This window comes from Pipra filicauda, unplaced genomic scaffold, assembly GCF_003945595.2.
Source record: "Pipra filicauda isolate LSUMZ 115617 unplaced genomic scaffold, ASM394559v2 scaffold165_size2600900_pilon, whole genome shotgun sequence".
NCBI classification, from domain to species: Eukaryota; Metazoa; Chordata; class Aves; order Passeriformes; family Pipridae; genus Pipra; species Pipra filicauda.
The window spans coordinates 78,276-104,561 of NW_024104162.1; the positions used below are offsets into that span (position 1 = coordinate 78,276).

The 26,286-nt window shown below is 37.1% G+C and overlaps 1 protein-coding gene across 1 annotated transcript in view; it reads right to left on the reverse strand.

The window, feature by feature from the left end:
- Window positions 1-26,286, reverse strand: part of LOC113991671 (ERC protein 2) — a gene marked incomplete at its 3' end in the record, with an annotated part of 185,979 nt that overhangs the window by 72,152 nt on the left and 87,541 nt on the right. The window contains exons 5-7 of the mRNA XM_039379342.1: window positions 23,439-23,513; window positions 15,935-16,090; window positions 12,820-12,987 (exon numbers count right to left, since the gene is read on the reverse strand). Of these exons, the coding sequence (XP_039235276.1) occupies window positions 12,820-12,987; window positions 15,935-16,090; window positions 23,439-23,513 (399 nt within the window). The remainder of the gene's footprint in view (window positions 1-12,819; window positions 12,988-15,934; window positions 16,091-23,438; window positions 23,514-26,286) is intronic.

A 26,286-nucleotide genomic window follows, 5' to 3' on the forward strand; every position in this document is an offset into this window, starting at 1 on the left:
CACCTTGCTTGCATCAAACTTACTTCCACTGAAAGGCAGAAGTAGAAGGGAATCCAGCAAAGGCAATAATGATTCATAAACCCTATACCAATACCTACAAAAACAACGGGTTTTTTTTTTAAAAATTATTAATTAGTGTGGGGGAAAAAAAAAATCAACCCCACACATTACAAAATGTCAGAATCAAGATTTGCCTGTACAAATCCAGTCTGACCCTTTGTGTTAGAATAGGCAGCCAAATAATCACTACAGAAACAAAAACCAAAGCATCCTTATCCATTTTATTCTATCTTCTGATCAACTTCTCAATCCAACTTGACACGAGTACCAACATTTTCAAAACTCTCTAAATACTTGACTTCTAACTCCCTGATTTTATCTTGTTAGGTCTCAGTTTTATGATATTTAGACACATTTCTGACAGCAAGCATAGTAGAACTCTGCTGATTCAGACAATCTTTTAAGCAGTACTGTACATTAGCAGAGATGTTTCTATCCTACAGCTCTTACGTAACAGCATCTTCTGCAACCTCTCCCCACAGTTTCACACTCCTTTTTCACTCATTTCCTGCTGATTTTGTAGAATGCCTCAGTTTCTTCTTTAGATTTAGATTATTCTTAATCCTTGACAAAAAAATCCTCTCCTGTCCTCCTGAAATATTTTTTTTGCACTTTTAAAATGAATTTTTTTCCACTTTTGTAAATTTAGTTTCTTGTAACCTGGTACTGCTTACACAATTCCTCCTGCAAAACTAAAAACATTCACAGTTATTGTTAGGCAAGAACCTTTGAAAAACAGAGACAGATCCGTGGCAAAGAGTTACAGGGGAAATTCATCAGGATACATATGCAGCCTTTAAACAGTTACAGCTGGTAAAATGGATACAGGTAGGAAAAGTATAATCATTTAGGAGCCAGAAACCCACAATATACGGTGTCTGTAATGAGATCAGCAAACCTTGGCATTGTCATTACTTTTTACATCTCACAGTTCCTTCTCAAAAATATGGAAATTAACGTTGAGAATCATAGGAGTAAATGGATCTTCTGTGTGAGAAAGAGAACACATTCAAGGGAGAAGCAGAGAGGAAACAACTCAAAGCCTTTCTTCTTTATATTTCACACAACAGATAATAACCAAAGGCAGTAATACAGATTCAACTTACCTAATGCAGCTTAATGCTATTACTTCTTTAACAAATATTACCTGATTACAAATTTTATTGCACAGAAATAACGTAACTAATGCTAGCAGGGGGAAGGTATATGATCCTGTACAGGAAACACAAATGTGAAGGATTTCTTTGAAGAGCTAAGATTTAGGTTATAGTGCCATATTTAAATAATCACAGGAAAAAAATCAAAAAAATGGAGAACTGTGCCACAGTAAACTGTTCAGTTTGTTGACTAAGATCATTAACCACTTCCAAGACCAAAGATCTAAAAAGAGCACTTTTCAAAGGAGACAGATGATTCCAGAACTTTGTTACAAGCACTTTTTACCTAGTCGAGTCCAGCCAACATTAATTAGCATCCTGCCTTTGAGAACATTTTGCATTTTAATTAAATCACATTCACAGCCATCTCATTAACTACATATCTTTAAAAATTTTTGCTCTAAGGACATCAATATCCTTTTTTAACTAGGTGCTATCATGCACAGAAGCTGTTTAGCCCAGCTTCTTTTTAAGTGTCACTGTTTTCATGGCTCTCTGTGCACAACTGCAGTTCCTCCCTGCAACAGCTTGAAACCAAGATGATTGTTCCCACATGTCTGTGCCAGCCAACAGTCCTCAAGGATTTTTGTTTACTAAAGCCTTAAGGCTACACAACTTAACTGCCATGACTTACCATGGCAGAGTTGTGAAGTACCAAATCTACTTCAGAAAGACAGCTTTTGCCACACATGTATTATCCTTTGCTTGTCTAAACGAAACAGTACATTTGTGTCTGGGTTTCTATTTCATTCAATTTATAAAATAAAAAAGCAGCTTTGACTTTAACAGAAAACAAAACTGGAAGCCACAAAACTGGAATTTCATTAAGTTTACCACATCAGCTAGTGGAAAACACATCAAATAACGACAGAATTAAATTATTTAGGAGAAAATGTATCTGCTGTTTCTTTTGCAGGAGACAATTTGTAAATCCTTTTTACCTATAACAATGACAAATCTTTCAAAAATTCTCACAGACTGCATTACTTAATGATTTTAATTATGGAAGGTACTAGAGAACTGTAAAGTATTATGTAGTTTTATTATGTTATCACTTGGGCCATGAAGTGTATGTTCAGTTCTGTATGCCTTAGCTGATCTTTTTTAAATGTCTCTAAATATTAGCAAGTCACCTGAGAAATCCAGTAATCTTTCAGAAACTCAGATGCTCACTTTCATTTTCCACTGTGATACCAACAACTAGAGATTTCTTTCCTTAAAAAAGTTAAACAAGGGGGGAAACGAAGAAAACAAACAAACAAACAAAAAAAGAATCAAAAAGCCGTATGATGTCTACTGTCAGCATAAGCATCTTCAAAGATTTCTGGATGACCACAGCTGCAGAAGCTTTTGGATTTCAAATGGGCCATATCTCCTATGTTAAACCCTGCTTCTGTTTGGAGCCTGATTTTTTCCTCAGCAGAGATAGAGGCAGGGCAAGAATGTATCTTTGCACCTACCACAGGTTAAGAGCAATGTTGAGCTCAGAGCTCTGTCATCTGTGTTAGGAAGAGGGTATCTCTTCACTGAACAAGGCAACTCCCAAACGGAATCACTAATTTAAAACAGAGTTTGCAGTCATGGCTTTAGTCCCAGCACAAAAGCTGAACTGTCCCACATTATATCCCTGCACTGCACAGCAAACTTCTACCCACCTGTATGTGCCCTGCACAAGGATCAGCCTCACTGGTGATTTGCTATCTTCCTTCATTTTTAACCCAAGACAGCAGACACAAAAACAAGAGCCATTTCCCTTTTCCTCTTTCATTTTTGTGTATGTTTGAACATGAGAGTCATTTGCCTTTGCCCTCAAGGCCATTCCAGGCTTATTCACCAAACCATAGCCCCCCAACTCCCTTCATTCAGATGATTTAATTCTTGTCTTCCTTCAAGTGGCTCCAGCCCTTTCTCCCCAGCCATCTCTTAAGCAGAAAACCCCAAAACATGCAAAACTACTTCAATAACTTCTCATCATACTTCATTATTACAGTAATATGTGAAAATATCATTAACTGTCTCAGACTGGGGGGTTATGTTTACCGTACTGGTTATTTGCTAATTACAATGTTTTTGTGTTCCCTTTGGGTTTGCAACTGCCTGGTGAAATTTTAATGTTTTGAAATGGGTTTTCCTTTGCACTTCTTTGTGTACAGTGCCAATACACCAGGATCATAACTAGGCCCCTTTAGATTAACCACAACATCAGCAACAGTTAATGCATACAAAGAATAATTTCTGAAGCAATCCTATCAAAATTCCTCTTCAAACATCTCCAGTTGAGGCAAAGCATTTAAATTAGTAGATAACAGTACTAATATTTTTCTAATCATTTCCATCCACCAGAATCAAGCCTAATTGAAGTTAAATTTATCTTATCAGAGTAAATTTTGCTCAGTTATAAAAGCCCATTAAAGCTGTCTAACTGAATATTGTTTTAAATGACAACAAGGTAATTTTCTTTAAAACTAAGAACTGAGGGTGTGGGGAAGGGGGAACTACAGTTATCTATCACTTTAATTCAATAAAATAGATGAAAATGAGAAGTGTTTTGACAGTAAGATAAATCTAGCATTCATTAGACTATTTGTCCCAAATAACTTGCATAAAGTCTTTACACATTGAGTATACAACCCGTTCTTTGTACTTTCCCATTTTCTTTTTATCTTTGTTTTCCTGCCTCTCGGCACTACTTTCTACAGGCCCTGCAAATGAAATTCTCCACTCTGTCAGCCATTTTGCCTATAGGCAATTCCACTTCAATTTTTTATGAAAGAAAAATAATGGAATCCCCAAAAGAAAGTCAGAATATTTAAAGCATTAATTAAGAACTAATTCAGTCGAGGGGGATGGGGATTGTGCGTGTAACACTTATCAGGTATTGGAGAGAGCTTCATTTGCAGTACCATAAAGTCACTGCAATGGGTTTCACGAGGTCACAAGTCCAATCTCCTGCTCAGAGGAAGGAGAACACTGAACTCAGACCATGCTGTTTGATGTGCCTTTGAACAGCCAAGTCTTGAAAACTTCCGATAAATAGATAGACATCAAAAGAAAAAAAAAAACAACAAAACAAAAAACCCCCACACCTTTGCTTCACAGTTTACTTCTGTTTAGATACAGCATTTTGCTGACCTAAGTGTTCTTGCAGTTTAACTCTTTGACTTCGCTGCTTTGCCAGCGTGTCCTCTCTCCTATTATAAACCATCTCAAGGGCCCACCAAATGTGAACGCTGCATAGAAAGTGGTTGGCAAACTCCACCTGAGAGAAAGCTCCATTAGAAATATGCAACACACTGTCAAGAAAACTGTCAACAGCTGCAGGACGACAGGGAGAGCACGTGGCAGCCAAGCCTCCAGAGCAGTGCTTTTTGGGTGATCTTTGCTTCGCACGCAGAGCAAATCTCCCAGAACAATACACGGGCAACACAGCAAAGAGACCACACTGAAAGATCTGGCCCAGCCTGATCTTAAATGAGAAAAAAAATCACAAAACAATAGAAGAATGCAATTTCAAAGTAAAACTCTGACTTAGAAAAATAAAAATGTGAGAGTGAAATAACCCTAGTCGTACCATTGTTGTTGTAAAATTAAAAGCAGGCTTACATTTCAAGCAATATCAAATATCAACATTGTAATAGAAAGAAAACTAAGGCTTTTTTTAGTCTTGTTCCAAGTATTTTGTGCTGTCTACTTTTATTTGCTCTTTATGCAAACTAAGAACTGCCAAAAAGTCAATCATTTCACAGCCCTTCTCTATAAACAGATTTGTTTAAACAAAAAAACAGATTGCAATAAATACCTGCTATAATCGCCTTTTCTCTTCATTTTTTAAAGGTTTTCTAGATTAATATGTGTATGCTGAACACATCAGTATTCAGTTACAGCACAGACTTCACCTATTTTTCTGACCCCTTTTCTCCACTGACAGGACTACGCTCACAATTTACAAAACTTCTTTGTAGACATTTACTTATTTCACAGTTCATTACCCTTCAAACAGCACACCTGCCAGTTTGCAGGTGTGTTATCTGAAGCAATGATACACTAACTAATAAAGTGCTAAAGTATGTTTGTGTCAGAATTGCCTATGAAATGAGTGTTTTTCTCCACTGAGCTACCCAGCTGAAATGAATTTATTTGCATCAATTTATGTAAGTTTTTTTCCCTGATGGTAAGAGCAGTAGTTCAGCACCAGTCACTGCAAATATGCACAAATATAGTACCAAACTGTACTGTCTACCACTTTGTAGAGTATACAAATGAAGTGTTTAATCTTTTTAAATCATCAAAAAGGATCGTTCACATTGTTTAAACTCTTTCCCTCTGCAGTAACAATACAAGGTTTCATTTAAAAATTAACACCTATAGCTTTTTCACACAGCAAGGAAAACCTCAACAAGTCTCATATTCTTTTTAACAACTCTCCGTGGAGCACAGTGACATTTTCAGTGTTCTGTAGCTGGAATAGCCTGACATTGGCTCATTTTTATCTCACCTCAGGGTTTTCACATCATTAATAAAGAGATAATCAAAACAAAGGGTATATACATTAGGGTAGGAAAAGTTTGCATAGTTTGGCACTATTATCATATATAACCTTAAAAATGGAACAAAATGAAATGCACGTAGTAGAGGTGGTGAACTTCTAAGGACTGGTTCCAAACATTTTTCCTACTGGCAATAAACCATTTTCAGACCTCCCAACTCTGGCCACCATGATAGTTACTGCTGCACAGGATTATATCTTTCTGTTTCAACCGTCAATAAAAACTTCGAATAATAGCTTTTTAAGTCAAATAAACATATTTAAAACAAAATAAAACACCTCACCGAGACAACAGAAACATTGTTTAAAAAGCACGTTGTGTTTACATCTAGGCTTATTTACTCTTGCTTTTAACTTTTCTCACATTATGTCACAAAGTACCATTGCACCTGAAACCTGATCCAATACTTAAAGAAATCCAAGTGCCTTCTTATTTCTGATGATCTGCCATAACATATGTAAAACAATCATCTAAATCTATCTGCTAATTGTGCCTCTCAATAGTCAGTATTCTGCAGAGATTAAGAATCATTATAACTCTGCTTACACTTCATTTCTGGCTGTTGAAACCAACTGTGTAAGACAGACCTCAAACCTAAACTATACTTTTAAAACAGTAATATTTTCTGAGCTCTTTTTGCTAAGACATCATGAAAATTCCAAACATGAAATTCTACCAAAAAAATGATCTATTCTACTGAGTAACACTTAGAATTTGCCAAGAAATAAAATGAAATCAGTGAACTTCCAGGGTTACATGAACTCCAAGAAACTATAATTAATACCAACAGATTACTTCTAAGCCTCATGCCCTATTAGATCTCACTTGTGAGAATCATGTAGGTAGTTGGAAGACTATCAAGTAGAATCAAAGGACTCCAGTAGAACCAGTATTGCACCCCAGGGGTCACTACTGCATCCAGTCCTGTTCAGCTTCTCCATTAGTGATCTGGGGTAGTGTGTAGCCTTAGCAGGTGTGCTGATGGTAAAAAAAATGGAAAGAGCAGCTGATACACCAGAGGGTCGTGCTGCTGTTCAGAGGGATTTCAACAAGCTGGAGAAACGTGCTGACAGGAACCTCCTGCAGTTCAGGGAAAGGAAACTGCACCTGGAGAGTAACAACACGATGCACCTGTAAATGCTGGGGTCCATCCAGCTGGGAAACAGCTTTGCAGAAAAAGATCTCGTGGTCCTGGTGGTCACCCTGGGGAACACCAGCAATGTGCCCTTGCAGCAAGAGTAGCAGCATCTGGGGCTGCATTAGGAAGGGTGTGGCCAGCAGGTTTTGGGAGGTGATCCTTCCCCTCTATTCATCACTGCTCAGACCACGTCCAGTTCTGGGCAGACTGCAGACTGCAGTGAAGGGCCATAAAGAAACTAAGGGATTAATTAAGGGCTTTGTTAAAGAATTGGAGCATCTCTTATAGGACAAAAGCCCGAAAGAGCTGGGACTGTTTAGCCTGGAAAAGCGAAGGGGGCATCCTATTACTGTGTATAAATATCTGAAGGGAGGCTGTAAAGATGCAGTCAGACTCTTTTAAGTGGTGCCGAGTGACAGCACAAGACACAATGGGCACAAACTGAAACCTGAATAGGGGGAGCACTCACACTGGCCCATGTGGCCTGGAGAGATTGTAGAGTCTCCATCCTTCAGAGATTCAAAAGACATCTGGATGTGGTCCTGGACAACTGGCTCTAGGTGGCCCTGCTTGAGCAGGGGGAGTTGGACCAGACGACCTTCAGAGCTCCCTTCCAACCTCAACCTTTATATGATTCTATGAATCACATCCTGTTGCATCACATGCAGCTGCTGTCTCCAAAACCTGAAGATAACCTGCTGAGTACCATTAAGCTAAATAATAATAAAAGGCTTTCTATGAAGTAACTGAGGTCCTGTGGAGGGTTTCTTTTATTACAGGATTTACCTAGCTAATTTAATTACAACAAGGTGATTACAAAGTAATCCTATTTAGGCAGGAAGTTGACATTGCAACTATGAATACCTTACTCTGCTCGGGATTAGAACTGCCCTTTGATGCTTACTTTCACCTCCAGAAAGAAACACTTCCAGGCAAGTTATGAACAGGTTTTAGGACAGTATAAAATTCTACCAAAACTATCTATTCTGCAAATAGACAATGTGGACATGCAGAAACAAAGGAGCGTGGCTTAATGCAGGCCAAAACGTTATATTAGCTTTACTCATCTGGGAATGACCAACAATAGCTTGTACAGTACAAAATTCTTTCCATAATGACTTCCACCTGCTGGAGGGCTGCCATTTGCCCTGCATCTCCCTGCAGCTGCTTTCCCATATGCTGCTGCAAGCCACTGCCCTCCCTTTAGGTAAGATCTGAAGCCTGGAGACAGAAGATTCAGTTGCTCTAAGCAAACAAAATCTTTTCCCAATTCTCAGTTGCAGAGAATGAGACCTGCTATGTCTAAAATCATTTGCTAGATTGCTACCACAGCACAGTCTAGGCCTTGGCTTAATCAGTTTAAAACCCAGGTCTCACAGAGAGCCCAGCTGGTAAAGCATCAGTTTTATTCCTTAACCATCTACACTGGCAGGCCACATCCTTGATCACCACATAACAGACAGGTCTCTGGTAAGAATGACCCTGGGTTTAGTGCATAGGAAGTCCCTCTATTCTATCACGGTTGTTTGCTGCAGGGATTGTATTTTCTGCAGGAAATCCATGGGCTTCATTAGAGAAGCTTTTGACTTCTTCTTGTTTTGTTATTTAATGTAACACAGCTTAATATATATGCCAGACACAAAACACTGAAGGTCTCCAATGATACTAGGAATTAGTCCACATTTGGTTACTCACACGTAACCAAACATAACGTTTTCAGAAGATTCATATGAGATACAGACATTCCCTCTATACCGTGGAGTTCTCCAAACTAAAGATTAAATGAAAACATAAAAGACCCTTTTGGAAGACATTTCTGAGTGCTGAAGACAGGCATTGATGAGTTATATGAAGTTGATATTTGCAAGTTACTAACAAAAAGGCTCCCCATAAAACTAAGAGCGGGTATAAAAGGAGTTCAGGAAAATTATACTCTAAGGCATCATTTTGAATTTTCCCATCTTGCTGAATCACATTTAGTTTATACAGGTTGTAACAGGAGAAAGCAGCCTGAAGGCATGAATTTGTTAATTGAAATGTAGAGTGAAGCATACAAGAAAAGAAACAAACAATTACTTAATTCATATTGCCACATATTGGCCACCTAGTCAGTCAAAATATACGAAGGGCAAATAAGGCAGACAAAAGAAACAAGAGAAAAAAGGACGCATTTTCATCCTGAATCAGAAAAAGCTCAATCAGTACAAACAGCCTATTTTCAACCATCTCACACTCACTAACACTAGGAACAAACTCAGCTCTAAAATACTTATGGCATCCAACGAGCAGTCTATTGCCTTAGTAATTAATTTTTACTGAGGTCTTCTTGTCACTTATGTTAAAGATGTGTTCTTTGTGTTTTTCTCCAAATAGTGACAGGAAACAGGAGTGTTGGCCTACAGGAGTAGCAATCTACAAATTCAGCTGCTGTCCAGCTTCTGTGCTCCTCAGAGCTCCAGCACATTTCTCCACAGTTTAACAGACTCTTTCTCCAATAGATTCTTTCTCCAGACTCTGTCTCCAACTGCACATCCTGTTGTAGCATAATAGTTTGTGGAGAAAAGACATCCTGGCAATCATTTTTAAGCAGAAAAGCTCCCGAGCACATATCAGGGAGGTAAGAAATGTGCCGAAATCCTGAAGGTCTTACAAATATGTAACAATAGAACATCATTAGAACATGCACATCAGACTTGAAGAATCTTATTTTCTGGTCTGTGAAGTTGCTTGGACACAGAGATCTGTCACTTGTTCAGAAGACTGTTAAAGAAAGCAGTTACACAGCAATTTGTGACAAATTCTGTGTTTGGTTATATTTCTTCTGCCTAGCTGAAAGCTGCTGTGAGACTCTATCCCAGGAAATAAGATTGGATAGGTCAGTAATTTTAAGGAGCTCTTAATTCAAAATATATCCAGAAGAGGTAATAAGTATGTTCAGACTGACCACATATCTTTTGTGAGCCTCAGTATCATTTAACTCCAGAAACCCCTCTTTATTTCTAACCCCTGAATACATAACATTCTACTTGTACAGCTTGTGACATCCCTACAAAAACCTTGAGACTTTAATATAACAAACAATAGTCCCATTTTGGCTTGAGAAACTAATGGATACACAGTGCACTTCTTTTCTTCCTACATACCATAAAAGATTATCTTCAGCAGATTTGAGATGTGCTACATCCCCACCATAAAGTACAAGAAAGTAATAAAACTTTCAGTGCATCTTAAATGGATTAAAAGAGAGATGTAATTAATATCTCCCAAAGTATGCACATTATTAAAGTATTTTGAGATCCAGTAAATTGCTGGTATAATTTAAAGTTTAACACAGGTTGTTTAAAGTCTCCTCCTCATAGGTAAACAGTGCATGTTAAGAGCACACCCTGTAATGCTGTCTTTTCAGAAGAAAAGAGAAGAAATTTTGAGGTAAGTGAAGTTATTTCCCATTTTAAATCTGTTATTAGAACAATATTACTTGATAAATTATTTGCAATAGTGGCTGCATCAATACATGTGTACAACTGGAACATGTTTTCAAATGTTGCTTCTAAGGCATCTCAAGATGTACCATAATCCAAAGTGAGGTCTGGTATTCATGTAATACTCAGAGGCCTTCATTTTCACATGATTGTTCAGGAAAAAAAAATTACATTAACGCAACTCTTCTGCCAAATTTCTTGTACACGAATACACAGTTACAGCAAATTGAACTACAATTACTTCCCATAAGAGGTGGACATAATTCACCAACTCTTCCCAATTCCCTTTACAAAGATATCTTAAAAAGAGAAAATAAACTCAGAAAACTGTTGTCTGATAAAATCATTACCTACACCCTACACAAAGCAGAAAATAAAACCCACCTAAATGGTCTCTGGAGAATATAAAATAGTTTGCAGTGTTTCAGAGCTTCATCAATTTATGAGGTAATGTAAATTCCAAAGGTTGACAATAATGTACATGAAATAAAACCCACTAGGTTCTGAAGATTCAGTCAAACAAATTCAGGTTCAATTGATTTAGCAAATCTTTGTAGAGACATCCTTAGTTGTCTAGAACCAAGATATACTGGGAAGGCATTTATGAGGTTCTTTGCTTCATTTTTAAGTGTCTTATCTGCCATGACCCACTTAGCTTACAGTGTTATTTCACTCAGAAACAAACCAAGGCTTTTCATCAGAATGCTTTGGATTATACAGAAATAAAGTGTTAATTAAAATAAATAATCAAAACCATGAACTAGTATCTTCCACTGAATAAAGCTCATACTGAACAGCTCTTACACTAACCCTATACCTACACAGATATTTTAAATATTTTATTTGAAAGCTGGAAGAATCTCTTATCATTTGTATGAACTATCACAATCACATCACAAATAATGCATTAGGCCAAACAAAAGGGATCAATTCTCTGCTATTATAAAGCATTTCTTCTATCAAGCTGTCTCTCTGATCACTTTTACGTTAATTTTTCATTTGGTTTCCCTGAGAGACAAACAAGGAGCAGACACAACACAACTGACTGTCACCCACACACCAACAGGCAATCACAGCTAATTTTAAACTTAAATTGCTTCATGTGCAAGGTTCAAGCTCAGCTGCCTCGTGCAGAAATTGGGAAGAAAAGGAATTAGATACCTGTCAGAAACCAACTGTTTCTCCACCAGGACTGCACATACCAGGCTGATAATTAGGAAATCACATTAGTAGAGAGCCAATGGAATTCATCTCCATCCTCAGCAGCGTGACAGGTCATACAAACCTCACAAAATAGATTTGCACAGCCTGAGATTTAAAATATGTAATCTTTACTACTCAAATGCTAGATTGAGACCACCAAAATTGCTGGAGTTTTTATCCTGCTTCTATTATGATTATTTTGTATTAGACACACATGCTGGCTGACCCATTAAACACAAGCTGGAAATTCCAAAATTTCATCTATATCTTCTAAATGTACAGAGGACAAGACATACAGCACAAAGGGATAATCAGAATCTTGGAAATACTTATTTCCTGCTTCCATGAGAATGATGAGTTTAAGCCCTTTTTCTTCTCCTAGAGCTTTGCTAGTAAGAAATTTGAAACATTCTATAAGATTCCTGTATACTTTAAATAATATACTTCTCTGAACAGAAACTATTTGCACTGTATGGCTAAATTTGTTTCTTGAAAGGGGTACACACATTTAAAATCTAAATGTTCTAACAGGAATCAATCTAATCAGCACTGTTAGGCGCTCCAAGTCTAAGAAGTTTTTTAAAACCACAGGAAACATTTTAAACACTGGATTAATGCATTCACTCAGATGTGACAACCATCTCAACTGTGAGTTCCATTGCTCATATTTTTATGATCTGACTTTTTAGATACATACATAATTAATGCACTGGTCTTTTTTTTTAAAGACTGAAATTATTCATATTTTAAAATAAATGTTGATCGCACTTCAAACAATAATCATAGATTAATAACATGCACCCTTCAAAAGATCCCTTAAAAATGCATCTGTAGTTTCACCCTTCAGAATAGAAATACACAGTAGAAAAGATGCATCAACCAGAGCAACCAAAAAGAAAACTCAGCCAACTAATAGATGAAGAAACAGGGCATGATATCACAACAATCAAGTCATTAAGATCCAGCTCCCCTCACTGAAGCCAACAAAAATTAGATACAAACATTTTCTTAAAATGCAATCATACATGTTTCTAAAAAATTCTAGAATGAGAGCTGGTGTACTGCCAAAATTATATACACATCAAATATACTGGTATTTAAAGCATTTAAAGTTATTTATTATTCTTAAAACAACTTGCCTTCTACACAGAGTTGACTCAAACACACCATCAATTGACATGTGCTAAGAACTAAATATTGCTATTGCTTTTCATGATTAGAAGATACGATACCTCTGTCTGAAGTATGGCAGCTCTCTGTTCTTTGGCAGTAAGGGACTCTTTAAGCACTTCAATGTGTTGCTTGCAATCTGAATTCTGATTGCTAAGGGTTTCAAGCTTAGTTTGTAAGGCAAGAAGTTCTGATTCTTTCTTTGAGAGTTCTTGTTTCAGTTGATCAATCTACAGTGGGGAAAAAAAACGGTTGAATCATTAATTCCATTTCCAATTCATAGTTCCACTTGAAATTGGAGAGGTGTGAATGACCATGATATGACAAAAATGACCATGATATGACAAATAAGACAGCTGTGAATTCTGGAGGAGGATTAAGATTCAGACTTTTTACACTCACAACTTCAACTGTGCTTCTTGTAATTTAATGTACCTTGTTTTGAGAATGATTGCCCTGCTGTTGCAGAAGCTAAAAGGAAACTCTTAAAGATTATACATGATGATTTGGCCTGTAAATTCACTATGGACCTCACTTAACTTCAAAGGCATTTATCCCAGGTGAGGCAAGTCTGGCAGGACAGCAAAAATGTATAGGAAAAAAAGTGTTCATAAAAGTATAAATTCAGTCCTTCCAACAGCATGATTCCTGTGACTTATCATTAGCCAGAATGAATCAAGATTTTTTTAGGAGCCTGATAAAGAAAAACAGGCATCTTAGTAAGGAGAGGAAAACAGAAAAGTGGAATTTTAACCTTACTCTTCTTGCAAATGTGTTGCTGCCCACCATCCCCACACCTCCTATTTTTCTCTCTGGCAGTTCACATGGAATTCTCAGGTACTAGAAAAGCCAAGCCAAAGTGATTAACTTAAGAGAAGTCTGGGGAAAACATTATAAAAAATTCCACAGATTGAAAGGGCTGAGAGATTTTAAAAGCTTATCCTAGAGGAAACAGTAGAAACACAGTCACTAAGACACAGCTTCTGAATTTAAGTGACTTTAAGGTTCATCAGTAAATGTCATGGAACTGTGATTATTTTTTCCTTTCCACAGTGATAAACGGGAGGAGCAGCCACATGACACAAAGTTGTGGTGGCTTCACAACAGGAATCAGAACAAAGCACTGGACAATATACAGAGTGATGCTAAAGGACGGTGAATTCTTGTGAAATAACATTGGTCACCAGATTAATGCAGATCCATCATCTCATGAGGATTATTTGTAATAAAACACCTCACTGCATATGCGTAACTCAGGGAAATCACACTTCCTTTATATTTGGAAAGTTTTCTTGATGACTTTAAGACCTAGATAGTTTTCTTTAAAATTCAAGCTTCAATTCTGCAAAAACCAGAGATGTGCTGGAAGAGCTCTTTTCCATTCTCTCCCAGCAGTTGCATGTTAAGTGGTAGATGGAGAGTGATTCAAAAATCACCAGGAAAAGAAAAGAATATGTATCCACAGGCTGATTCAACTCAACCAAATCCCAAAGATCCACATACTAAAATAATTTACAAATTCAATACTGTATGGCACTGGAAATATTTACTGCTGATCAAAATATTTCTATTTTGTTTTAGTGTATCCTTAAAAATTAAATTTAAAATATGTTTCTTCCAACTACAGTCCATATGCATATCTTAATGTATTTATTCCTTATTTCTCTTTATAAATCCCAACACGTTTGTCTAGCTGCTTAAGGGGCTGGGATAGTCACCCCTGAGCTACTGTATAAAATCAAGATCTGTCCTGGCACTAAAAGAAATCATCTTCAGAGTCTGAAAGTATCAAAATAAGAAAAGGAGGATAGAAAAAACAGATGTGAGGAAAGACTGCAGCTAATAAGCCGCTAGAGAAAACTCCTGAAAGCAAAGCACCTTCCTCCATCCCTTGGAAGCAAAGATGGCAACTGAGACAAAATGTATACAAAATGAACAATGGGAAAATCTGTCTACAAGATACAAAGACAAGAAGTAGATCTGCAGCCAATCTGAATTACATCACATGCTTTACATGAGATGCATGTGAACATCACAGATGCTTAATCTCTTCTAGAAACTCTTCTCACTTTATTCCTTGACACAACCCACACCCTGAGAAATAATAATAAAAAAAAAGAAAAAAAGCTTCATTTTCATTGCAGGTATGCTCTTTGTGTTTTAGAAACAGAATCTGTTTAGTATAAAGTTCTGGCTACAAGACCTACAAATTGTCAGGATTTTAAAAATGTGTTAGAACACTCAAAAAAAGCCCCTCAAAAAACCACAAACCAAACACACACAATACGCAAATGCGTTGAATAAATACGCTTTTGGTTGGTGTTTATCAAAATAAATATAATTATCAAAGGGCAGTAACATTCCAATTTAAAAAGATTAAGTCTCAAAAACACAAAGGGATGACAAGAAACTACATAACTTCTAAAGAAATTTTTAGACCTGGGTATATACACTTTTTTAAAGTTTTGCATTATCTATTGGGGGGGGAAGTAAAGAGGACATGAAATAGATTGTTGTCTCTAGCAGATATGCCAACGTTTTCACTTTGCTATATCTAAAGTGATGTGGAAGACCAACAGTCACGATTCAATGAGACCTCCTGATCTCAGTGTAACAAAAGTCAAAGGTAAAAATGTTTTTGTACTTTTTAAAGACTACAAGGAAGAGAACCTGCAACTCTGGGTATAAGTGCCATAGCATCGAAAAACTCCAAGTCTGACCTCTGATCCAACCTTCCCACTATCCCACATATTTCATATGTGTAGTTTGCTCGTCACCACTTTTTCAACATTGCCCAACACAATCTTGCTCCACCTCCTTTCCTGAAACTCTAGTTCCTTTCTCTTCCTTCTCAATTTACAACTCTGTCACCTCCCACAATTTCAATTCCTCAGATACTAGCATTTCCAGAAAACCATCATCCTTTTTCCTCTGTTATCCTTACTGCAAAACTACTGTCAAACCCCCCCCCCCAAAAAAAGCTCTTCCTTACCTATTCTTAAGTCAAAATATAAACGCATTTTTATTTATCCAAAAACACTTCACTCCTGATTATGGCATAGTTGAGATTTACCAAAAGAAGACATACAGAGAGCTGCTTGTGTTGAAAACAGTCAAGTTAAAACTTTTCTTTCCATTATTTAAACACTCTTAATCTCTCACATAAATAGATCTTACCTTATTTTTCATGAACTTTGAGTGACTCTTGTAAACTTCTATTTGTTTGATTTCTTCTTCTCGGTCCTCTGTATTCAGAACTCCGTTTGTCTTTAACATCTGTATTTCATCTTCAAGGTCTCTTATATTGCGCTCAAGTGAAGCTATTTTTGTATCCTAAGTTACAAAAAAGAGAGCATTGAAAATTATATGAAACATATATTAAAGGATAACGGAAGTATATCTGTGCTTGCATGAATATCAAATAGTAAAACGGCAGAAATAGATGGTACAAACAGAGAATGCAGATACTGCCATAAACCAAGAGTATTTCTATTTATTTCAGCTTAAAAAAATGCAGAATTCAGATCTCCTTCACAACCAGGAAAGGTGCAATGCTATGTTCTGTTGCACAATCTGCAGAGGATTGTGGTCAAAATTCCACCTTCATTCCTACACAGGGTGAAAGGAGAATGGGAGATGCCCTATTTTTCCACATATATGTGATAACATACCCTGTTATCACTGCTGACCATCTAGGCCTGGCTGTTCTTCCAAGCTCTTAAACACAAAGTTTAGCCTAGAGAGGCCTGTACACAATCCCTGCAGGAAAACAGGTCACTCATTGTGACCCAGCCTGAGGCTCAGTTTCCCTGTTTCTCTGGAGCTCTGACTGTTCTCAAGAGGAAGAAAGGTTGTTTCCTCATATACTTGCACCAGATATAGTGCACCACGCTGATGTACCAGTTTTCACTTGCAGAGATGCTTATGGGTTGTACTACTATGCAAATACTCTGTGGTTTCTGTGTGAAGAGCATCATTTAATCCAGACAAGAGCTCAGTGATGCAAAAAGATGTCAAACATTTCAGTGAGGAATCTTGAGACAAAGGAATTTGAAGCAGAAGTTGAGGAGAGCTACATTCCATGAGAGAAAACTTACCATCCAGGCAAAGTAATGCACTTGGAGGGCAATACAGAATACGAAGCTGTTTCATGCCTCTTACAAATTTCCAGATTAACTGCATCCCCTTTCAGAAAGGAAGGTCCAGACAAATGATAAAAAAGTGCCAAAATGCAAAGGAAACAGACAAAAAAAATTCTTGGAACGTGAAACTTGTTGGGTTTTGTCTTTTACCTCACTAGTTGCTTTTCTATCTGGAAGATATCTGATATTGAAAATACCGATGATAATCTTAATCAGCCGTATTTCCATATTTTTCTTTCTTGATGGGTATGTTCAAAGAAACAGAGTATTCCACCAAAAACCAATTAAAAAACGCAAAGGAGCGACTAGGGATGCACATTTAAAAAACCAACCAAACAAAACAAAACACAAAATAAAACAAACAAAGCAACAAAACAGAAAGAAAATCACACACCCCACCACCACAGTATACCTCCACACCCCTTCCCATTCTGGAGGGCATCCAACCAGCTTTTAGACTATATACCTATATCTACTATAATTATGGACTTGGTTTTTTTAAATATCAACTTTTCAAGTTGCAGGTAAAATGTAACTTAATTTACTTAGTATCTGAGACTAACATTACTAACATCACAGATTTCTAATAGCAGAATCCTAAAACTGTTATTGTTTGTCCATAGAATCAGCATTACTCATATCACAAAGGCTGTATGAATGATCATGAAAACCAAATAATGTTTTTAAGGGATCAGCCCCTTCACATGACAGAAAACAAACACTTTATATTAAACTGTTGTTTAAAAAATCTACATATTTTTAAATTTAATTTTACAATAAGGAATTAAAAAATTATTGAGATGGAAGGGAAAAAGAAAAGGAAAGAATTCTATTAAACCTTATTATTCAGAGAAATTGCACAAAAAGAAAAATACTATAAGAAAAGATAAAATAAGAATTTTAAAAGCTATCAAGACTTATGCACAACACAAAGCAATTGTAGTTCTCACAGATACTACAGTCAATTCTGCTTGGTCCATCAGACTTCATTTTAGAAATATTTTACTCCTATTTTTGAAGATAAAAGCAAAACCCAAGCTTCACTGCACTTTAGAGTGGTTTTGCAATGAAAGATATTAATACTTATATGACCTGTTATGACATGACATCTGGGAGTAGCCTTTATCAAATCTCCCCAGCTAAGTCTATAAGAGTCTGCCTTTTTGTCCTGCATGTGTATTTTATGTGTTTGCAAATATAATGTGGCAGAAACAATTTATAGCACAGCCCGTTGCACTCTTTAGAAGGTTTATACATCACGGAATAACATTTAAGCTTTATGAGAAATATCTAACATAACTTGTGTAAGCATTTTCTGTACTTCTACTTCATCACAAGTTTGAAATCTCCAAGAAGTTTACTTTTAATCGCTCTCTATATATTATGATTGCACGTGTAAAAACTAGTTTTTAATAGTTTTTACAGGGAAAAATTGTCACTGTCCGTTTTGTATTAACCTTTTATTGAAACAGAAGCCAGAAATTTCACAAATTTTGAAGACGATAAAATCTGTTTCAGAATAATCTATCAATGACATTAGTGTTGACAAGACAGAAGAGAAGACAGACATCACCTTCAATCCCAGACTGCTCAAGAATCTACTGTTCCCTTATGCATGCTGGCTTGCCCAGGAAACCTGACAGTTTTCCTGTCTGGACAACTGCTAGAAAGTGAGGAACCTTGCAGGTCAAAGCTAACAGAGAGCCTAGAGCTCCAATGGGTACTGCCACAAGGGAGTTGGGCTCACTTGCAAGGATGGATAGAAAGTTAAGGCTTTGAGTTCGCTAAAAGTTTTGACAGAACAAGCACATTCCCATAAAATCCTCTGATTCAGCTGAATCAGCATTTTCCCACAGAAAACTTCAACTGGAAAACTTTCAACCAGCTCTTGTTGTGGCACAGGGTCTGGCAAGCTTTCAGAAAGTGAAATAGGAACAGATGGAGTATTTCCTTCAGACCTCCAAGATTTATTCACATTAGCAACATTCTGAAAAAAACTACATGGGTCTGTGTTGAATCACAAAGATTCCTTTGCAATAATATTAAGGAAGCAGCTTAGTACTAAATGGTACTAATAAACATCTTCTGAGTTCCACAACAATGCAACATTTGTGCAGATTTTTCCACTCAGGCCCTCTAAATCTGTTAAAAGACGTAAGATTATATTAGCAGGATTTATGATAGAGATCAGGATACTCGCCCTAATCTGTCCCCTCCTTCCAGCAGTAATCCACACTTCTTCCTCATGTCCTTTATTAGAACAGTGTTGCAGGTACTCTGTGAGAAAGGTTAGGGCTACTTCTATGCTGGACCTAGCAGAAATCCAAATGTGAAACAACTGGTATGTGTCCTGATATTGAAGAAAATATTTCACAAAAGAAAAGTGACTAAATCTACAAATGAATTTCCTATAGTACATTTCCTGAACACTGAGAGGTGGGAAAAGGGTGAAATATTTGTACATAATCCCAGAATATTCTGATTTGGGAGGGACCCACAAGGATCATTGAGTCCAACTCTATATAACGCAGCGTTCCAGGCTGTCTTACTCTGAAAGGAAAAGTAACAAATGCTACTGTTCATCATTTGAGACATCTGATAAATTTAATATGTCTGTGAAAAAATTTTCTTGTAGAACATTTTACAAGCAATCAGAAAGAAATATTTGAAACCTCACATTTAATAAAACTTAAATGTAAATGCACTTATGTACACTTGCTGTCAACAGACCATACACGACTACTCTTACTCTATGCATTTTTTAACTTTGTCAATTTAATGCAGAGATTATTCAGGTTTATCTTTGAAGATAAGGGAAGTGAAAGCTCATGCAATCTTAACAATAAGAGTATGTTGCACTGCAAACACAAATAACAACCCATACCTGAAATATCACAGCTGGATCAATACACAAAGATGGCTCTTTCTGCAAGTGAGGTAAACCACAAATATTTTCATTTACTCTACAGCTTACCATTTTTAAAGAGTTTATCATTCTAATTGCTAGATTCCATATATTTTGGGATGGTCGATATTCTACATTTAAGATGAGCTTTATGACATACCTGTAGGCAATTAATTTCTAATTTTCTCTCTCAAGTACTATCACTGTTCTAAGCCCAGAACCATCTGAATGAGATCATAGCAATATATAATGGTTTGGGTTGGAAGCAGCCTTTAAAGATGACCTAGTCTAACCCTCCTGCCATGGGAAGGGACACCTTCCACTAGACCAGGTTTCTCAAAGCCCCATCCAACCTGGTCTTGAACACTTCCAGGGACGGGGCAGCCACAGCTTCTCTGGGCAACCTGTGCCAGGATCTCACCACACTCATCATAAAATTCTTTTTTCCTTATGTCCAATTTAGATCTATCCTATTTCAGTTTAAAACGTGTATCTTCAGTCACAAAGTCAGAAGTAACCACTGCAACAAAACTAGACCAGTTTGAGGGAACAGGAGCATGTGGGAAAGGGAAGCATCCTGCCCCTCCTTTGGTTTTGGGACATTGCTTTTCAGAAGAAGGAAGGGTTTCTGGAGAAGATCTGTTGCAGACAAGAGAACAGAGTAAAGAATGTAAGGGGAAACAACAGAGAAAAAGACATGGGACATCTGGAAGTGAACACGTCTAAGAAACAAAATCAGAAAGCTGGGAAAGAAAGGCCAGTGCAATACCTCTGAAAAGACAAGAAATATCTGGAAAGCTATAAATAAAACAAGAAAAACAGGAGTCAAGCCATAGGATTTAAATTTTCCACCTTCTTTTGTTTGCCCTTTGGGTTTTTTTACGTGAGAAGACTGAAGACAGACACTGGCCAAGGAGACAACGGTTAAGCAGAAAATGCAATTGCTCTAAGAAAAGACAACTACTTGCAAAGCTTCAGAGATAAATGAAGAGCATTACAGGACAGGAAAGGTAGTGCAGAAAAAAAAAAAAAAGATGTTCAGGACAAATAAAAAAAACACACAAGAAATTAGAGGTAGGAGAAACGGGTATAATTTCATTGGATGAAAGGGTGTACAGACTGGGAAAGGGACAGAAAGCATTCAGCAGTGGCAAGGGCCAGAAGAAAACCACAGGAAAGGACAGAAGGATTTATGAAGGAGGGGAAGTTGCACCCTGACAGAGCCTGGGAAAGCCATGGAGGGGACTCAGACAAAAGCTAATGGGCAAGGGGGTGGAAGGGGTTGGGTGCAGTGAAGAGAAATATATCCTGCTTGGAGCCTCTGCATCGGGGAGTGTATGCCTCAGATTGCCATATTACAGGCTAATCCTCTCCCTCCTTCTACCCTCAACACTGTAGGGAAATGACTGTTTCAATGCTTGATCATTCAAAACAAATGTTCCACATTTTTTTTCGAAACAAATGCTGTCTGGATTAAGACAATTTAAATTTACTTGAAAACATTCCAAATCTGGAACTTGTAATGAAAACTGCTGTTTAATCATGTGGCTTTCAACATCTTACATTTGGCCCTTTTTCTTTTCAATATTAGGCCTATTTTAGACAGGGCAACCCCAAAGGAGAGAGTGTTCATAGGAAAAGAAAGAACTGTGTGCCTCGTAGCCAAAAAGCAGCTCTGCACCAGTGCTCCAGCAACATGACTGCAGTCTCACTCATGAGAAATGAAAGCCCTCACTACAAAGATCAGATTTTTAAAAAGCAGAGCAACACAACACCACACCACACCCACTTCTCCTGGGAGACAGACAGAAAACAGAGAACACTTTACTGTCTTCAGGGACAGACACTGTCAGGAGTGGTTGCAACTGCAGTGGTCACATGTGCCATTCGTGTGGCGTGTACCCTCCACCCCTGTTCTTTTCAGAGAGTTTTGGTACAGGAAGATTACACTGTTAATAACCCACATGAAAGATTATAAATTATTCTAAGACGTTATTTTTGTATCCCAAAACTTTTACATTTATAATTATTAATAATAATTAATATATTAACCGAATATTAATAGAAAGAAACAAGTTTCTCAGTCGGTATCCTACTTACCCATTTACTCAGGGTAACAAGTTGATGCAAAACCACGCATTTTAGATACCATACAAAGACTTCTAAACTAGAATAATGTCCAAGGCAAATTTCATCAGAAGATGAAATACTGATATCAATGTACCTTCTTTGTTACTCATATAATCCAAACTAATTTTTATCTGTTAAAAGACAGATACTGTATTTATAAAGTCCTACTGTTGTTTTAACTGTATGTTTACCACAATGTTCAGACATGCCGAACTCATTTGCTCATAACAGAAGTCACTGGCAAAATGAGGCCCTTAATTTGCACTTCCTTTTAAGACTGAAAGGAAAGACCATCATTAACATATTTCAGGCAGCACTGCCAACTCACAAATTATCTCAAGTCTCATGGTATTTTTGTTACATTCCAGACTCATAGAATTATGCAAAAATATCAGTTTTCACTTTTTAAAATATAATTTGTATATTTTGTTCTTGTGGGGAAAAAACTATAACACTTTAGTAATATTATACATCAAAAAGAGGAAACTATATTCAGGACTAAGATAGCTCTTTCATCACATTTTGTCATATCTGCTGATGCAATGAATGTTTTCCTTAGATTAGCTGTAAAATTATGGCTTAATAACCAGCAATAGAAGCATTGTTTTAAAGATCAAGAAGAAAAACACTTTACATTAGCCTTGGACAATTTGCCTTAGACTTATATTTCAGTTTATTCCATCTACTTTGGATCTCCTGAAACACACAGACACACCCCCAAGTCTTTTTGAAAAGCTATAGTCAGTTCTCATTATTCAGCAATGCTACACTTGATTTTATTTTTTTAATCCATTTTAATAAGAAAAAAGACTGGGAAAAATAAATACTAATTTTTTCTAGCTTCACAACAAAATAAATTGATAAGGTAAAGGAAGCATTTAATGATCTAATAGTAAAAGTCATAAATCAACCCTGGCAGGCAGCTAAGTGTCACACAGCCGCTCATTCAATCTCCCTCAGTGGGAGAGGGGAGGGAGAAAAGGGCAAAAGTGAGAAAACTCATTGGTTGAGATAAAGCCAGTTTAATAGGTAAAGCAAAGTTGTGCAGGCCAGCAAAGCAAAACATGGAATTCATTCACTACTTCCCACTGGCAGGCAGATGCCCGGCTATTTCCAGGAAAGCTGGGCTTCATCACACACAGCAGTCATTTGGGAAGACAAATGCCATAACTCTGAATGTCCTCCCCTCAGTTTCATGGCTGGGCATGACATCCGATGGCATGGAATGCCCCTTTGGTCAATTTAGGTCAGCTGTTTCCAGCTTGTCCACCCCCAACCTACTTGCTGGGGCAGGAGCAGAGTGAGAAACTGAGAAAGCTTTGACTCTGTGCAAGCACAGATGAGCAACAGCTAAAACATCAGTGTTATCAACACTGTTCCCGTCTGAAATTCAAAACAGCACCATACAGGCTGTTATGAGGAAAATGAACTCTATCCCAGCCATCCCCAGTACATGACTTCATGCTGCAGAAATAACACATGGGCAAACATGCAAAGACCATACCTTCATTTCGATAACTGTTTGAAGAGCCTTCGTCTTTGCTGGCTCAGGCTGGAGTTGGGTTCTTCTGTGCAATTCCTGTGGGGGGACACGATAGAAATAAGCTTGACGACTCATCTTTCCATTATTTTAATCCTCATATGAATTCATTTCAACAAAATCAAAGTCTGATGGTTAGAAGTACGCAGCTCCTAACGCTACAGGTACTTCCCTGGCTATAATCCCTCTGGCATCACTGCAGTCCCTGTCTGATGTTACAGTGAACTCTGACAGCACATGCGCTGTTCCTGGACCCCCATCAATAATTAACGCCCCTGATGAGCCAGCGAGTCCTTTCTTAGTCCCAGTACAAGGCTGCTGTCGCTGCTTAAACACCAAAACTTAATCCAGTTGCATTACTAATTCAAACACTGTTAAGTGTTAAATCTTCTGCTGCATTTTCTTCTTAGTTTTTCCTCTGATACCTGAAATAAGCAATCTAAAGACATTATATTCAAATTTGACATTTTAAGGATAATAATTATATAGTGGGTTGACGCAGCACCCTCTACAGTAGCAATTACATTTCAGTTTTCACATTTTCATGCTGGTTTTTATGCATCTTAATGCACAGGCAAAAGACAAATGGATTGCAGTAGTTAAGATAGACAGTTAACAGAACTAATATTTACCCGTCTTTATAAAAATAATAATAATTTAAAAAAACCTGAAGAGTATGAAGACAGCAGCACTCATCTCATAAAACACCAGAGTTGTATCTTGGTATAATATATCTCAATTAAAAAGTCACATAACTACACAGAAAAATGTAAAGGTGTAACAAAACATTGCCATTTGAGAATCTGGGGATGCTTATTCCCCACCCATAAACCATCTGAAAAGTTTATTATTAAAAAAACTAAAACAGGACAGATATAGTCCACTTTCTATTCTTTTGGAGTCCTTCTGCTCCAAAGTCAGGACTGCCATCCTCAATGTCTTTATCTCTCACTTTTTCCTACCCCGGTGCTCAACACACACCCTTGAACTAACCTTATAACTGTGAAAAATATATTTATGCCTGAGGCCAAGAAGCCAAGGTCATTCACCACAAAGGCATTAGCTTGGGTTCAGAACCTGAGCTACTGTGTTCCAAATTATGCCTCTCCCAGCTCATCCTCACAAATTCAGGTGAAGGGGAGGGGTGAGGCAGCAGGGTGGAAATCATAAAAAAACATAACACTGTGAGTCCTAATTATCTTTATTCCCATCTCTCAAACCACCTTTTTTTTAATGAAGCAAACCACATACAATCTGACAATCAATTGATAGACTACCAAAAATATAATCAACTATGGATTGTGCACATATATTACCCTGTCCTCCCTCAGCCTACCCGAGCATATTTCTAGATCCTGCCTACCCTATAACCCACAAGTTTAAAAGTCACAATTTTTTGTATCACAAACTATCAATCAGTTTCTTGTTCTGCTTAGCAACAAACATATTGCTTATCCATGACTGAGACACAATTGCTCTTAAAGACTAAGTAGTAGGAGTGATTTACTGGATGTTATTAAACTAAAATCTACTGCTAATAAACATCTTTATAAAATAGATTCAAAAAATGTGTGGCCTTATATATTAAAATAACTGAAAGAGACAAGTTACTATACCTAAAGCTAAGTAAGTCTGCATGCTTTTTTATAAGGTTAAATATATTGCAGGCATATATATGTATATTTAAACTACCTCTAACAGATAACAACAGTGAACTTCTAATTTTGCTTTTATGCACTTTCAAAATGCTTTGGCATTTATGAAAAAGTATCTCTGATTGGCCCTTTTTCCTTGTTTTTATTTTTTTAATACAACTAACTCTCTACATTCTAAAAAGAAAGAAACCTTCACACATCACCTATGCAAGGAATCTTTCAATCACCACCAGCTGTTTGTCTTAGATGAAACAAGTACCTTCACTACACCAATGTTTTAAAAAAGAAGAGTATGCCATGGATTTTTCATACAGTTCTACGAAAGTCATGGAAAAATAGTTGGCCAGTCATACCACTATCTGATCAGCAAAAATTACAGCTAATTCTAAGACCAGACTTTGCTCCCCAAGGCCACATAAACTGAGCTGGAATATAAACAGGATTCCACACACTACCCAGGGAGACAAACCAGAGTTTCCACCCCCTTAGCCAAAGATGAATAGACTGCCAAAGATGCGTATTCCGAGATGTCTATCAGAGCATGAAGCCTTCCCTCATAATACTTTTCCTGTTTGCTTTATGAATCAATCTGATGCTGGCTGACTTAAAAGCTTTTCTTCTCTATCCCTGATGGTAAAATGAAGCAGACTTTAGGATTCTGGAGAAGATCAGAAACTTACTCCCATTTTATTATTTTGTGTGGGTTTTCTTCCAATCAGATTCAAACGTTTGGAGGCTCCCACAAGGCTCAGTCCTTGAATTTATGTTGTTCTATGTTTGTGCTTTTTCTTTTGGGGTACCTGATTCAGGGATCTACTTCTGGGGTACTAATTTAAGGATACCCTTAATGTGCACGATACCTTACACTGATCGTTTTACTATCTAAGGTCATCCAGAGGGTTTCAAATTTGCCTGAACAGCTAAGCAAGAGATATTCTGAAGATTTCATGAAATCCTCATAGCCTAAGGAAACCAGATTTTTATCCATTACATCATTTTTGGAATGATGCTGTTTTCTCTTTTTCAATTTCTTTTACTAAAAAGTCCAGGGAGCCTAACAAAAATGTAAAAAAAATAGAAAGAAAAAAAAACACACACACAAAAAACCCACAAACAAAACAAACAAACAAAGTATCAGAATTTTTACCTGAATTTTA